The sequence below is a fragment of the Mustelus asterias genome, chromosome 19 (genome assembly GCF_964213995.1).
Source record: "Mustelus asterias chromosome 19, sMusAst1.hap1.1, whole genome shotgun sequence".
Classification (NCBI taxonomy): Eukaryota; Metazoa; Chordata; class Chondrichthyes; order Carcharhiniformes; family Triakidae; genus Mustelus; species Mustelus asterias.
In genome coordinates this window covers 33,909,598-33,923,259 of record NC_135819.1, presented here as the reverse complement: position 1 = coordinate 33,923,259, position 13,662 = coordinate 33,909,598, and the positions used below count along the sequence as shown (strand labels likewise).

The window sequence follows — 13,662 nt, the reverse complement described above, 5'->3', positions numbered from 1 at the left end:
ACGGCTGCGGAAAGGCACTTCGAGGGGGATCTGCACACTGAGGTAATATGGGCGGAGGTTAGAAATAGGAAAGGAGCGGTCACGTTGTGAGGAGTTTACTATAGGCCCCCAAATAGTAATAGAGATGTGGAGGAAGAAATTGCTAAGCAGATTATGGATATGTGTGGGGGTCACAGGGTAGTTGTCATGAGGGACTTTAACTTTCCAAATATTGATTGGAACCTTTGTAGGGCAAATAGTTCGGATGGGGCAGTTTTTGTGCAGTGTGTGCAGGAGGGTTTCCTGACACAATATGTGGATAGGCCGACAAGAGGTGAGGCCACATTGGATTTGGTACTGGGAAATGAACCGGGCCAAGTGTTAGATTTGGTTGTGGGAGAGCACTTTGGAGATAGTGACCACAATTCGGTGTCTTTTGTTATTGCAATGGAGAGGGATAGGGCCGTACGGCAGGGCAAGGTTTACAATTGGGGGAGAGGTAATTGTGATGCGATTAGGCAAGAATTAGGGGGCATAAGTTGGGAACAGAAACTGTCAGGGAAAGGCACTAATGAAAAGTGGAACTTTTTCAAGGAACAAATACTGAGTGTCCTTGATAGGTATGTCCCTGTCAGGCCGAGTGAGGGAACCATGGTTCACGAAAGAGGTGGAATGTCTTGTGAAAAGGAAGAGGGAAGCTTATGTAGGGATGAGGAAACAAGGTTCAGATGGCTCGATTGAGGGTTACAAGTTAGCAAGGAACGAGCTGAAAAAGGGGCTTAGGAGAGCTAGGAGGGGACATGAGAAGTCCTTGGCGGGTCGGATGAAGGAAAACCCCAAGGCTTTTTACTCTTATGTGAGGAATAAAAGAATGACCAGGGTGAGGTTAGGGCCGGTCAAGGACAGTAGTGGGAACTTGTGTATGGAGTCAGTGTGAGGTTAGGAGCCAGGAGCAGCATTGGCAAAATTGTCCCCCTTTGGTCCAATTATTCTGTATTTTATGTTGGTTAGTTTCACATTAGGCTAGTGCAGTAAAACTTGGCCCATATACACAAACGTAAAAATAAATAGCAAAATGCTAAGCGATCAAGCTTTATTTTCCTTATTGGTATTGGGAAGCAGAGCTTGTTTGTCACATACTCACAGGATGCTGCCTCCATATTCAGACCTTAAGTATTAATGGAGGTCTCTGTGATTTCTCAAGATGTATGTTTAGTTTCAGGCCACACTTACCCCATATGGTGTCAACTAGAAAACCTGGTGCTTTAGACTTGATCACTTGCTGAAAAGAAAATTTAATTTGCCACTGGCTATGCTTAGTGGCTGCCAGTTGGAACAGTGAGCGCTCCCGATATTACGTGAGCTAGTTTTGTCCAACTCTGGCATGGCAGCATTTATTGTACATCCCTGAGAGTGTTAAGGGTCAACCACTTAGCATGGGACTGGAACCACATGTGGCTAGCTCAGGTAGGGTCCTTTGCCCTTACCTTAGTGAGCAGTGGGGTTCTTTAAAAATAATCCACCAGCTTTTGGCTTTAGTTTCCACTTCCAATTTAGCCATTAAGATCAGCCATGATCTTATTGAATGGCAAAGCAGGTTCGAGGGGCCAAATGGCCTCCTCCTGCTCCTAGTTCTCATGTTCTCAGCCACAAAGAGCCAGCTTTATTGAATGCAGTTTCACAGTTTGCTGTGATGTGTTTATTATCCTAGTTACAAGTCATCAAAACCACTAGGCTACCTAGAATCATAGAAACCCTACAGTGCAGAAAGAGGCCATTTGGCCCATCGAGTCTGCACCGATCACAATCCCATCCAGGCCCTACCCCCTTATCCCTACATATTTACCCGCTAATCCCTCTAACCTATACATCTCAGGACACTAAGGGGCAATTTTAGCATGGCCACTCAACCAAACCCGCACATCTTTGGACTGTGGGAGGAAAACGGAGCACCCGGGAGGAAACCCACGCAGACACGGGGAAAATGTGCAAACTCCACACAGACAGTGACCCAAGCCGGGAATCGAACCCGGGTCCCTGGAACTGTGAAGCAGCAGTGCTAACCATTGTGCTACCGTGCCGCCCTTTCCCAACATTTGCCTGTAATGTTGTCACTTTACACTGATCATGCATCAAAATCGGCATGTAACTGCATTAACTGGTCAATACTTCATCCATCAAGCTGTGTACTGCCTTCAGACCTTAATGGGATTGGAAGCAGTTACAAAGTCTGTGTTATGGACCAAATGATAGAGATTGTTTCAGATAGTTTGTTGAACTTTAATTGTCAGCTGTAATTTGCTCATTGGTGAATGGGTTTTTAATTTATTTTGTTTATATAGTTTTGAGAAAAAAACCATCAATCATTATCCAGGTGGGTGCATCTTCTCCACATTAAACATGGCTGCTTTCCAGCTGCAAGTTGATTTGAGCAGCTGGGATGTCAGTGAGAGGCGAGTCATGTTGAGGCCAGTTGTAGCAACGGGATCTGGTAAGAGCAGCTAACAGAAGGGGCGATTCTTCCAGCCCGCTGCCCTTTAGCTGAATGTGCTTTAACAGTGCAGTGGGCCCGGTGACTGCAGTGGAGGCCGTTTGTGGGCTCCCCGCGGGGCGCCACGGCCTCCGGATTTCTGGTGCCGTCAGCTCCGTTCCAGAAATCGGTGTGGAGTTGAATAAATTGTTTAAATGACAATTTTAATATCATTAGTGGGCCCGGGACCGAAATCTCCGGCCCTGCTAGAGTCACCCCTCACTCCGCCAAGAGTGGTTCACTCCAGCGGGGTTTACAATAGCTCCCCACAAGATTGAGGGGGAGGTCCTGGGTAAAGTGGGGTGCTCCCTGGGCAATGCGAGCTTGGCAGTGCCAGCCTCGCCCACTAGCACTGCCCAAGGGGCAAAGTGGCAACGTCCAATGGGGCACTTTGGCATTACCCACCAGGCATCGGACAGGACCTAATGGGGGTGGGGCCTCTGGGGGGGTAAAATTGGTGGGGGGGGGGGCACGGGGGTCCTGCTGCCACTCAGCACTCGACGGTGACAAAGGGAGGGAGGGCAGTGATCAGGGCTGGCCCTCGGGGTGGGGGTGGGAGGTGGTCGGCCTGCTGGGGGCGGGGGGGGGGGGGGGGGGGAGATCAGGGCTATCAATGGTGATGGTGGGGGGGGGGGGGGGTGAGATTGGCCCTGACATGTCCGGGAGGCCAGCAATTGGGCAGTGGGGGTGGGGGGAGGGGAGGTCGCATGGCCATTGGGGGGATTGCCGTGTTGGCGAGCGATCAGGAGGCCGGCAGTGCAGTGCTACTGTGCCCACGCCGATCTCGGTGCTGACAGATCAGCACACACGCAGTGGGCCGCTCAGTGCTATGCCGGCCTCTCCGGGCTCCCTGATTTTCAATGAGATTCACGCTAGTGCACTCTGCAGAGCACAGAGTGTGGGAGATTCATTTTGAAACTTCTGCTCAAAAAACCAGCATGATTTACTCCAGTTTTTACGCGAATCTGACACTTAGAATTTTTTTGGGAGAATCCCACCCCATATTAAACTCGAGCCGCCTCCAGGGATTGGACTAGCAGGGCTATTGAGTTTGCAAAAGATTATTTTTCTAACTGCAAGGTCTTCTTGAAATAGTGAATCTTCACTCTAATTAGGAGTTCAGAACTCAATTTTCATTTCCTCCATGTAAGGGTTGCATAATGCCATTTAAAACTTAATTCTGGCCCAAACGTTTGCAGTCTTTAATACTTCCTAAGTTGACAGAGCAGTGCAGGAAACGTTTTAGTCCATTTCCACTTGTTACCTCTTTTCATAGACTCACAGAATCCCTACAGTGCAGGAGGCGGCTATTTGGCCCATCGAGTCTGCACTGACTCTCTGACAGAGTACCTTACCCAGTCCCTCTCCCCCGCCCTATCTCCGTAATCCCGCGCATTTACCATGGTTGTTCCGCCTAACCTACACATTTTTGGACAGCAAGGGGCAATTTAGCATGGCCAATCCACCTAAACGTGGACTGTGGGAGGGAACCAGAGCACCTGGAGGAAACCCACGCAGACATGGGGAGACCGTGCCGACTCCACACTGTCACCCGAGGTCCGAATTGAACCTGGGTCTCTGACGCTGTGAAGCAGCAGTGCTGACCACTGTGTCACCCGTTTCCTTGTCTACTGAAGTCTATTTTCTTATGACACTCAGCACCCAGAGGGAAATACACCCCTGTACGTTCTGGGGGATAAGACACTTGTGAATGTGGGCTCTGCCGTGTGAAAGCAGTTTGATTAGTTAAATAGTGTTGGCTCACAAAAATTACATTTTACAATCAGCAAGCACAGCTGAAACAAAACAGTTGAAGAGCTGACAATCTTATGAAGTGAAGAGCAGACTAATGGAGGAGTCAAAAACACCCCAATCTGCACCGATTGTGCCTGTGATGAGCTTCTATTTACCTTGCAACACGGACGTTTAATGAAGATGGAAGCTGATTTATTAGAATTAGGGGCTATAATTAATGTAATCAATAATTAATATCTCGATCGTCAAATACCAAATGTGAATACTGTCTTCCAATGACAGTAATGATCTGAAATAATATTCAAGGACTTTAGGCATTCACAGCTCACTTCTTCATGATCAGATGAGTGAATTAAAGTCAAAGCACATTTTATTTTTGCAAATGGTTAACCAAGATCTTGAACGCCAAAAGCCGCTCAGATTTCAAAAGTACAAAAGCCACGCAATGACAGCCCGTCAACTTTGGTACTCAAGACGCAGTAAGCTTGCGTGTTTATGTGAAGATTTCAACAGGAAGACAATGCAAGAAGCTCAGAACTGCCATGGCGACTGCCAGCATCCATCAAATCTACCAACCCAAGAGCTGGACTCTGTGCCAATAGAGTGCACTGGACTCCTCTACCTGCTGGACTTCACCAGAGAGGCAAAGATGCTCTCCTCCTGGGGGAGCAGTTTGGACGGAGCACCACACTCCACTAAAATGCCCTCGCAAAAGACTAACACTAGGTCTGTATCCAGAATGGAAGTCTCACGATGCTGGAAGGAGAAATAGCAGAGAGAAAAAACAAAAAGTGAATGGCGGAGATGGTGAGAGGGAAGAGAGCCGAATAATCGTGTGAATGGAACAATAAAAGTAAGATTGCCAACGTCTGGCAGAAACTTTAAAGTGGCAATAAACACAAATGAAAAATCGGTGATGAAAAATCAAAGGAAACCATCTGCTCCGGGGGGGGGGGGGGAGGGGCACAGCTCGGAGAACTGAGCGAATCCAACCCACTACATAATTGTGGCGACCACATTGAGAGGGTGCACAGTTTTCTTCTGGGCTATAAAAGTCTGCTTCTATTCTGCTGACCCCACAGAATTGACTGACAATGTTTACACTTACTTAATTACATCAATGATTGTTTTTATGTTCTTTTTTCTCTCACTAAGGTAGATCTTGACTTTTGTGTGATAGGGTAAAATGGATGATAGTGGATCAGCAAACTGTCTTAAACCTCTCCCAAAGCATGTCAACGGGAGAGATGGAAAATGGGCTGGCGACTCACTGTCGCCCAGGTTATACCCCTGTACAGTCAGAATCTACCCCATTGCGTTTTCTCTGATTTATTTTAGCTGCCAGAGTTGAGGGTGGTTTTGATTTGCACTGGTGTTGGTCGCAGAGCTTCCTGCGCTCGGAGTGCAGGTGGCAAATTCTTCCGTTTTCAAGGTTAGGAATTCCTGATGTGCCCTCCTGATGTGGATGGAGCCAAGGACGGGAATTGTAATCCCGGTGTGCTGAGATGGCGGACGGACGGACGGACGGGATCCCCTCTCCCCCGGTGGCATGCTTTCTGGCAGTAGAGGTAGCTCGCCATTGGCTGCTGGCAGGATTTTCTGGCCTTCCCCTGGGGAAACCCCACATGGAGGGGTAGGAGCAGGGGAGGGGAGGGGTTGCCTTTGGCAGAACTGGAAAATCCCGCCAGCGGGAAGAGCCAGAAGATCTTACTTGCTATGTCTGATGTCACTGATGCGAGCCGTGGAATGTTCCCTTTGATTTAATTTTCATTTGTTCAATTACAGTAAAAATACAGGAATACAATGCGAGTCAAACAGTTCACAGTTTATACCCAGCATCAGAATTCTACTCTGGATGGTTAAGTAAGAAAAGAGTATGCTGTGATAATCCTGGATCATTATCTCGTCTGTCATTATTTCGACATAGATCACCTTTAAATAAAATAATGCAAGAAGTGAAAAAGACAAAGCAATGTATTACATCGCATCAAGCATCCAAAAATATTCAAAACGTAACAACAGTCATAGAATCCCTACAGTGCAGAAGGAGGCCATTTGGCCCATCAAGTCTGCACCGATCACAATCCCACCCAGGCCCTATTCTGATAACCTCTCATATTTACCCTGCTAATCCCCCTGACTCTAAGGGGCAATTTAGCATGGCCAATCAACCAAACCCGCACACCTTTGGACTGTGGGAGGAAACCCACGCAGACACGGGGAGAATGTGCAGACTCCACACAGTCAGTGACCCAAGGCTGGAATTGAACCTGGGTCCCTGGCGCTGTGAGGCAGCAGTGCTAACCACTGTGCCACCGTGCTATCAATCTTTCATAAATGAGAAAGACACAAATGAAGATTGCCAGTGGAATATAATAGCATTATTTCTCAGCATCATCACTTGTACTTACTGCGATTGTCACCACGGTACGATTAGCAAAGGCGGTCATTACTACCTTCTGCAAAATGCTCTCCTGGAATAAAAGAACAGAGTTACAAAGAATTAGCTGAGAACTGCCACAACTTAATCTAACTAGGCAATTGCACAGAAGATTTTTTTTTATAAAGAGACATCAAACTTCTGGTGGCATGGGGACACTTGAGTCGGGACTTGTTAGGTTGTTCAAACCTAGGGATTGCTCGGGAGTGCAAAAGGCGAAAACAGATCGGAGCCAGTGGTCTCCGGTAAAACTTGCTGTTGGTTGGTTTCCACAGTGTAAGCTATCCAACCCTTGGTGTGGTTTCCTGGTGTAGGGCAGCTGTTACATTGGTTTGGAGCTGTGCACCCACCCCACCCACCCACACCTTTCTTTGCAGGTTGCACAGGAATGTTACGTTGATATGTGCAATACAACATTTAAAAGAGTTAAGCCTAAGAAAAGTGGAGTGATTTAAACAATTGCACTCTCCTACATTTTCCTTCTCTTTTTAAATACGTGGAAAACAAAAAATATATATAATTTGCGGACTTCTGAGACTTCACGCAGAAGTTACGTTACGTTGTGTGTCAGTAAAATGTTGGTCTATCCTAACTTACTGTAGCCATGTCAATGGAAGCTGTAGCCTCATCCATGATCAGAATGCTGCTCTTCCGTACAAAGGCTCTGGCCAGACTGAAGAGCTGCCTCTGGCCAACGCTGAAGTTCTCTCCACCTTCAGTTACCATGGCATCTGCAAAAAAGAACATTTACACATTCATACTCTATAAATGGTAGGCCTTTCATTGGCTGCTCGTACTCCAATGATGGTGTCGGTAATTTACTGCGTTCTCACGGTAAGGAAGAGCTTGCATTTATACAACAGATCAATAATGAGTACTAGGTGTCCAAAATGAATTACCGTTGAAGTGTAGTCACTGTGCATGTGGACAAATACGTCAGACAATCATAGAGTGAGATAAATGCACAGTTGGATTGACCAGGACGCTGGAGGAACTGCATTGCAGTGACCCTGCGTTCTTTTACATTCACTTGAATGGGCAGATTGACAATTAACATGTCATCTGGAAGATACAACCTCCAGCAGCGCAGCACTCCCTCACTTAAGTGTCTATCTAGATTTTGCGCTCAAGTCTGTGCAGTTGCTTGTGTTTGTGTTAAGGGACAGGCCAATACATTACAAAGGGCCATCCAGGCCTGAAATGTTGGTTCTATTCTCTCTCCACAGATGCTGTCAGACCTGCTGAGACTTTCCAGCATTTTCTGTTTTTGTTTCAGATTCCAGCATCCGCAGTATTTTGCTTTTGTCAACACATTATTATCCTCATTGAATACTGCAGAGTCATGGAAATAAGGGATGATCCAGCACAAAAGGGGGTGCACTCAGCCCCTCATTGCCTTTGTCAATTAATCTCATCTCTCTGCTTTTGCCTGATAACTGCACTGACCCACAGATGAGTCACCTGAAGAAGGAGCTTAAGGCTCCGAAAGCTTGTGGCTTTTGCTACCAAATAAACCTGTTGGACTTAAACCTGGTGTTGTTAAACTTCCTACTGTGTTTACCCCAGTCCAACGCCGGCATCTCCACATTAGATGGATTAGCCATGGTAAAAGGGTTATGGGGATAAGGAAGGTAAAATGCTCTTTTGGAGAGTTGGTGCAGACTCAATAGGCCGAATGGACTCTTTCTGCACTGTAAGGATTCTATGATTCAATTGGATTCTAATATGTAATATGACACTTAGTGTAACAGTCATATATGAACATTAACAGCCAGCATAATCAAGGACCACACGCACCCCGGACATTCTCTCTTCCACCTTCTTCCGTCGGGAAAAAGATACAAAAGTCTGCGGTCACGTACCAACCGACTCAAGAACAGCTTCTTCCCTGCTGCTGTCAGACTTTTGAATGGACCTACCTTGCATTAAGTTGATCTTTTTCTACACCCTAGCTATGACTGTAACACTACATTCTGCACTCTCTCGTTTCCTTCTCTATGAACGGTATGCTTTGTCTGTACAGCGCACAAGAAACAATACTTCTCAATTTGTGCTAATACATGCGACATGTGAATTAGGGACAGTAGTAGGCCACTCGGTCCTTCCTGCTCTGCCATTCAGTAAGATTACTACTGATCTGATTGTAACCTTAACTCCACTTTCCCGCATATCTCCTGACAACCTTTCACCACTGTGCTTATTAGGAATCTATTCAGCTCTACCTTAAAAATAATCAAAGGCTCTGCTTCCACTGCCTTTTGAGGAAGAGGGTTCCAAACGCTCATGACCCTCAGAGTGAAAAGATTTCTCCTCATCTCCATCCTAAATGGGTGACCACTTATAGTTAACCAGTGGCCCCTAGATTCTCAGAGGGAACATCCTTTACACATCGACCCTATCAGGACTCCTTAGGATCTTATAAGTTTCAGCCAAGTCGCCATTTCTTTTTTAAAAACTAAGATGTTAATATTGGAAAATGGAACATTCTCCAGATCAAGCACTCAGTGTCAGAATCAAGCGCTTCCAGATCGAGTATAACATTGTAACATACAGAGCAAAACTCGCTTTATATTGGCCAAAGAACATTTCATTCCCAAATAAAGAGCAGTGCCCTCTACTGCACAATTGTAGCATTGATTCCAATTTCCACCCAAGACAGTTTGAAGGTGGAATTTTTCAGTGTCCGCAAGGTCAGGGGACCGGGTCTGAAAACACCACGGGGCAGAAGAGCAGGAGGCATGGCCTACCGAGCAATTTCTGTGACGGTCTGTCCAGAAAGAAGACTCCAGTCAGGAATGGGGGCCGGAATGTCAGATTTTCAGCCCTGTGGCAATGAGGGGCAACACCCTCTGCAGAATAGGCAGAGAAAGAGGGCCCGGAAAGCAATGGAGGCCAAAACCTTCAACACAGGATCTAACACCGAAGACGGAGGTGCCTGGAGATGAGTGAGCCCCAGTGCCAGAGGAGACCGAGACTCTCCAGACACCCTGTGGCCTTGTCGCTGAAGGTCTCAATGTCTCCACAGCACTGGCAGTGATGACCTGACAGTGATGACCTGACAGTGGCCATCAATGTCGCTGTCAGCCTCAGCCTCTTTACTCTTGGCTCATTCCATACATTAGCTGTGTGAACTGTGGTGGTATCGCGCAAACAGATACACACCACTGCATCTCGGTTGGTCACTGTTACCCCCTTTCCAAGGTTTGGACAGTACATTCATTTCACAAATGGTGTGGCCTCATAGGGACAGAGGACATTGGGTTTCGCTGCTGCTGCTGGATTCCCCCAGGTGCAGGACATTATCGACTGCGCCCAAACTTTTTTTAATCCATTCGTGGGACATGGGCGTCGCTGGCTGCCCAGCATTTATTTCCCATCCCTAGTTGCCCGAGGACAGCTGAGACTCAACCACATTGCTGTGGCTCTGGAGTCACATGTAGGCCAGACCAGGTAAGATGGCAGATTTCTTTCCCTAAAGGACATTAGCAAACCAGATGGGTTTTTTCAACAATGGTTTCATGATCATCAGTAGATTCTTAATTCCAGCTATTTTTTGCTGAATTCAAATTCCACCGTGGCGGGATTTGAACCCGGGTCCCCGGAACATGAGCTGAGCTTCTGGATTAATAGTCCCGTGATAATACCACTAGGCCATCGCCTCCCAAAGGGACATCAAGACAGTGAGTGACAGGCCACTCAGATCCATCAGCCACAGGCAGTGGCGGATTAACCATGAGGCTGAGTAGGCTTAAGCCTCGGGGCCCGGAAGGGAGGGGGGCCCGAGAGCAAAATAAAATTGGTTTAACCCTTTTAACTTAAACCCTTTTAACTCTTTACTAGAGCTGTCACTGGGATGTATCGACCTCTGGCAAGAGATCGACTGCACGAGGTGTATCCAAATACATACATTTGCTTTAGAATTTATCTGTCCTTAATGATCACTAACTGTTCAGGTGAGCATTCATTTTCAGCACTGAAGAGATCAAAATCTATTTGCGCTCAACATTGAGCGATGAGAAACGTAGTCATCTGGCACTCATGCACATTGAATCAGACATGCTTCGATCTGTTGATTTACATGCTGTTATCGACACTTTTGTAAACCAAAAAACACGGAAGCTTTTTAAAATACAAATGTAAAGAAAATGAAAAATAAATGAATAAAAGGGCCGTAACTGATTCATATGACTTTATGATATTATACATGTAGTACCTTATACATAGTACAACAAAATAAGTTATCTAACGTCACTTAACGTCACTTTATTCTATTCAACGAAGGGTGGGGCAGGGGGCGGGGGCAAGGTCATGGGGCCTTACTAAAGCTCAGCCCAGGGGTCCGGGTGGTAGTTAATCCGCCTCTGGCCACAGGAGATTCTACTCTGTCAATGTCTAACTTGGACTGTGTCCACAACAGGAACTTTCTGTATCTTTGAACCTGCTTTCCTTACAGTTGCCATGACTTCTTCATTCTCCACCAGTCCAGGCTGACTCTGGCCTGCAGTCTAAACCTCAATGTCTGTGGATAGATGCTAGAAGACAAGGGGAATTCTTGACGAGATGGCTACTCAGCCCTCTAAGTGAACCCCAGACAGAGGCAATATAACCAATGCCATCTGTTGAGCCTGACTACCATTCAGCAGGCATTGTGCTTCTGAAGATGCAATTCTGGTGCCCCAGACAGGTTACCCCATCCAGAGCCTCCCTGCCAGGATCTCAGTCAATGTGGTGGTCTGCTGTGCTCTCCATAACACGGTCCTACGGAGAGGTGTGTATCTTGAGGAAATTGAGGCCCATGAAGGAAACAGCTCATGGGTGGGGTGGGAGGAGCAAGATCAGGAAGTGAAAGAAGAAAAAGAGGGAGATAATGCTGAACAGAGAGGTACCAGTTCCGTACAACGAGGTGGTAGGGGGGGCATGGCTCTTTGCAAGAGGGGCACACTAGGGGATACCATCAATATCAGGGATCTTGTGATACAGGAAGCTTTCAACTGAGCCATTCTGACCCAGGTTTGAGGGACATGGCATGGTCTGCCATCTGAGATACCTGTACTAAGTGGTCATGGAAGACGCAGTCTAGAACATTCTTATTTACTAATTAAATGAAGGATGCACATCTGTCCAGAGGCTTTAGCCCTCTCTGTAGAGGACCTGTTATCGTGTGCACCACCTCATACCCCACTGCCTATCACAGTGGCTATAAGAAGAGTTCCAGAATTCAGGTTGGAAGTGCCATTATTTATAGAGTCTGACTTGAGGAAAGTAGTCGACAGAGATAGTAAGCAGGCACCCATGGACCTGTTTAGTGCTCTACATGAGGTAGTAACCCCATCCTGCCAGATCCTCTCCTTCGCTGCTTCCAAACTTAGATCCAGATTGGCACTGATTTTGAGGGGGCAAGGGGCAGCCCTGCTCCTGCCCCTGCAGCTCCTAATAGACAGGTGTGGGTTTCCTCCGGGTGCTCTGGTTTCCTCTCACAGTCCAAAGATGTGCAGGTTAGGTTGATTGGCCATGCGAAATTGCCCCTCAGTGTCAAGGGGATTAGCAGGTAAATATGTGGTAGTCAGGGAATAGGGCCTGGGTGGGATGATGTTTTGGTACAGATGGCGGCACAGTAGCACAGTGGTTAGCACTGCTGCTTCACAGCTCCAGGGTCCCGGGTTCGATTCCCGGCTCGGGTCACTGTCTGTGTGGAGTTTGCACATTCTCCTTGTGTCTGCGTGGGTTTCCTCCGGGTGCTCCGGTTTCCTCCCACAGTCCAAAGATGTGCGGGTTAGGTTGATTGGCCATGCGAAATTGCCCCTCAGTGTCAAGGGGATTAGCAGGTAAATATGTGGTAGTCAGGGAATAGGGCCTGGGTGGGATGATGTTTTGGTACAGATGGCGGCACAGTAGCACAGTGGTTAGCACTGCTGCTTCACAGCTCCAGGGTCCCGGGTTCGATTCCCGGCTCGGGTCACTGTCTGTGTGGAGTTTGCACATTCTCCTTGTGTCTGCGTGGGTTTCCTCCGGGTGCTCCGGTTTCCTCCCACAGTCCAAAGATGTGCGGGTTAGGTTGATTGGCCACGTTAAAAATTGCCCCTTAGAGTCCTAGGTTAGAGGGATTAGCAGGTAAATATGTGGGGGTAGGGCCTGGGTGGGATTGTGGGTCGGTGCAGACTCGATGGGCCGAATGGCCTCCTTCTGCACTGTAGGGTTTCTATGATTTCTATGAGATCCGATGGGCTGAATGGCCTCCTTCTGTACTGTAGGGATTCTATGGATTTTATGACTTAAAAGTAGGCCAATGTTGCTGAAACTCTACGAAAATTCAGAGTTGATTAATAATACCCGGCTTAGGTCACTGTCTATGTGGAGTCTGCACGTTCTCCCTGTGTCTGCATGCGTTTCCTCCACGTGCTCTGGTTTCCTCCCACAGTTCAAAGACTTGCTGGTTAGGTGCATTGGCCATGCTAAATTCTCCCCCAGTGTACCCGAACAGGCGCTGGAGTGTGGTGGCTCGGAGATTTTCACAGTAACTTTATTGCAGTGTTAATGTAAGCACTTACATGTGGCACTAATAAATAAACTTTTAAAACAGATGCCCAGAGTGTGGTGACTGGGGAATTTTCACAGTAACTTCATTGCAGTGTTAATGTAAGACTATTATATAAATTTAAACTTAAAAACTATCGTTTTAAAAACTATTATATGCAATGAAAACAATAGGGAAGTAAAGCAAAAGCCTGCTTCGTAAAGATATTTTTGAGGTCACCTTTAGTTACACATATATAAAAATTTGCTGTTTAATGGAAAGAGATTGTTAAGTGAACTTTCCTCTCGGTTGGAGTATAGAAGGGCTGGTTTATGAGATACTGAGTGAAGCAAACTGAACGAACAATGCCAGGAGTCTGTACTGTGAGAATCAGCATCAAAATATCAAACCTCATCCAAGACATTTTGAATTCCGGCATCTTAC

The 13,662-nt window shown here is 46.9% G+C and overlaps 1 protein-coding gene across 4 annotated transcripts in view; it reads right to left on the bottom strand.

Annotated features, from left to right (window-relative positions):
* The window catches only part of LOC144507873 (ATP-binding cassette sub-family C member 9-like), a 214,064-nt gene that overhangs the window by 6,827 nt on the left and 193,575 nt on the right, over window positions 1–13,662 (bottom strand). For all 4 annotated transcript variants that reach the window (XM_078235306.1, XM_078235308.1, XM_078235309.1 and 1 more), the window contains 2 exons: window positions 7,302–7,435; window positions 6,676–6,738 (listed from right to left, as the gene is read on the bottom strand). In XM_078235306.1, coding sequence (XP_078091432.1) covers window positions 6,676–6,738; window positions 7,302–7,435 — 197 coding nt within the window. The remainder of the gene's footprint in view (window positions 1–6,675; window positions 6,739–7,301; window positions 7,436–13,662) is intronic.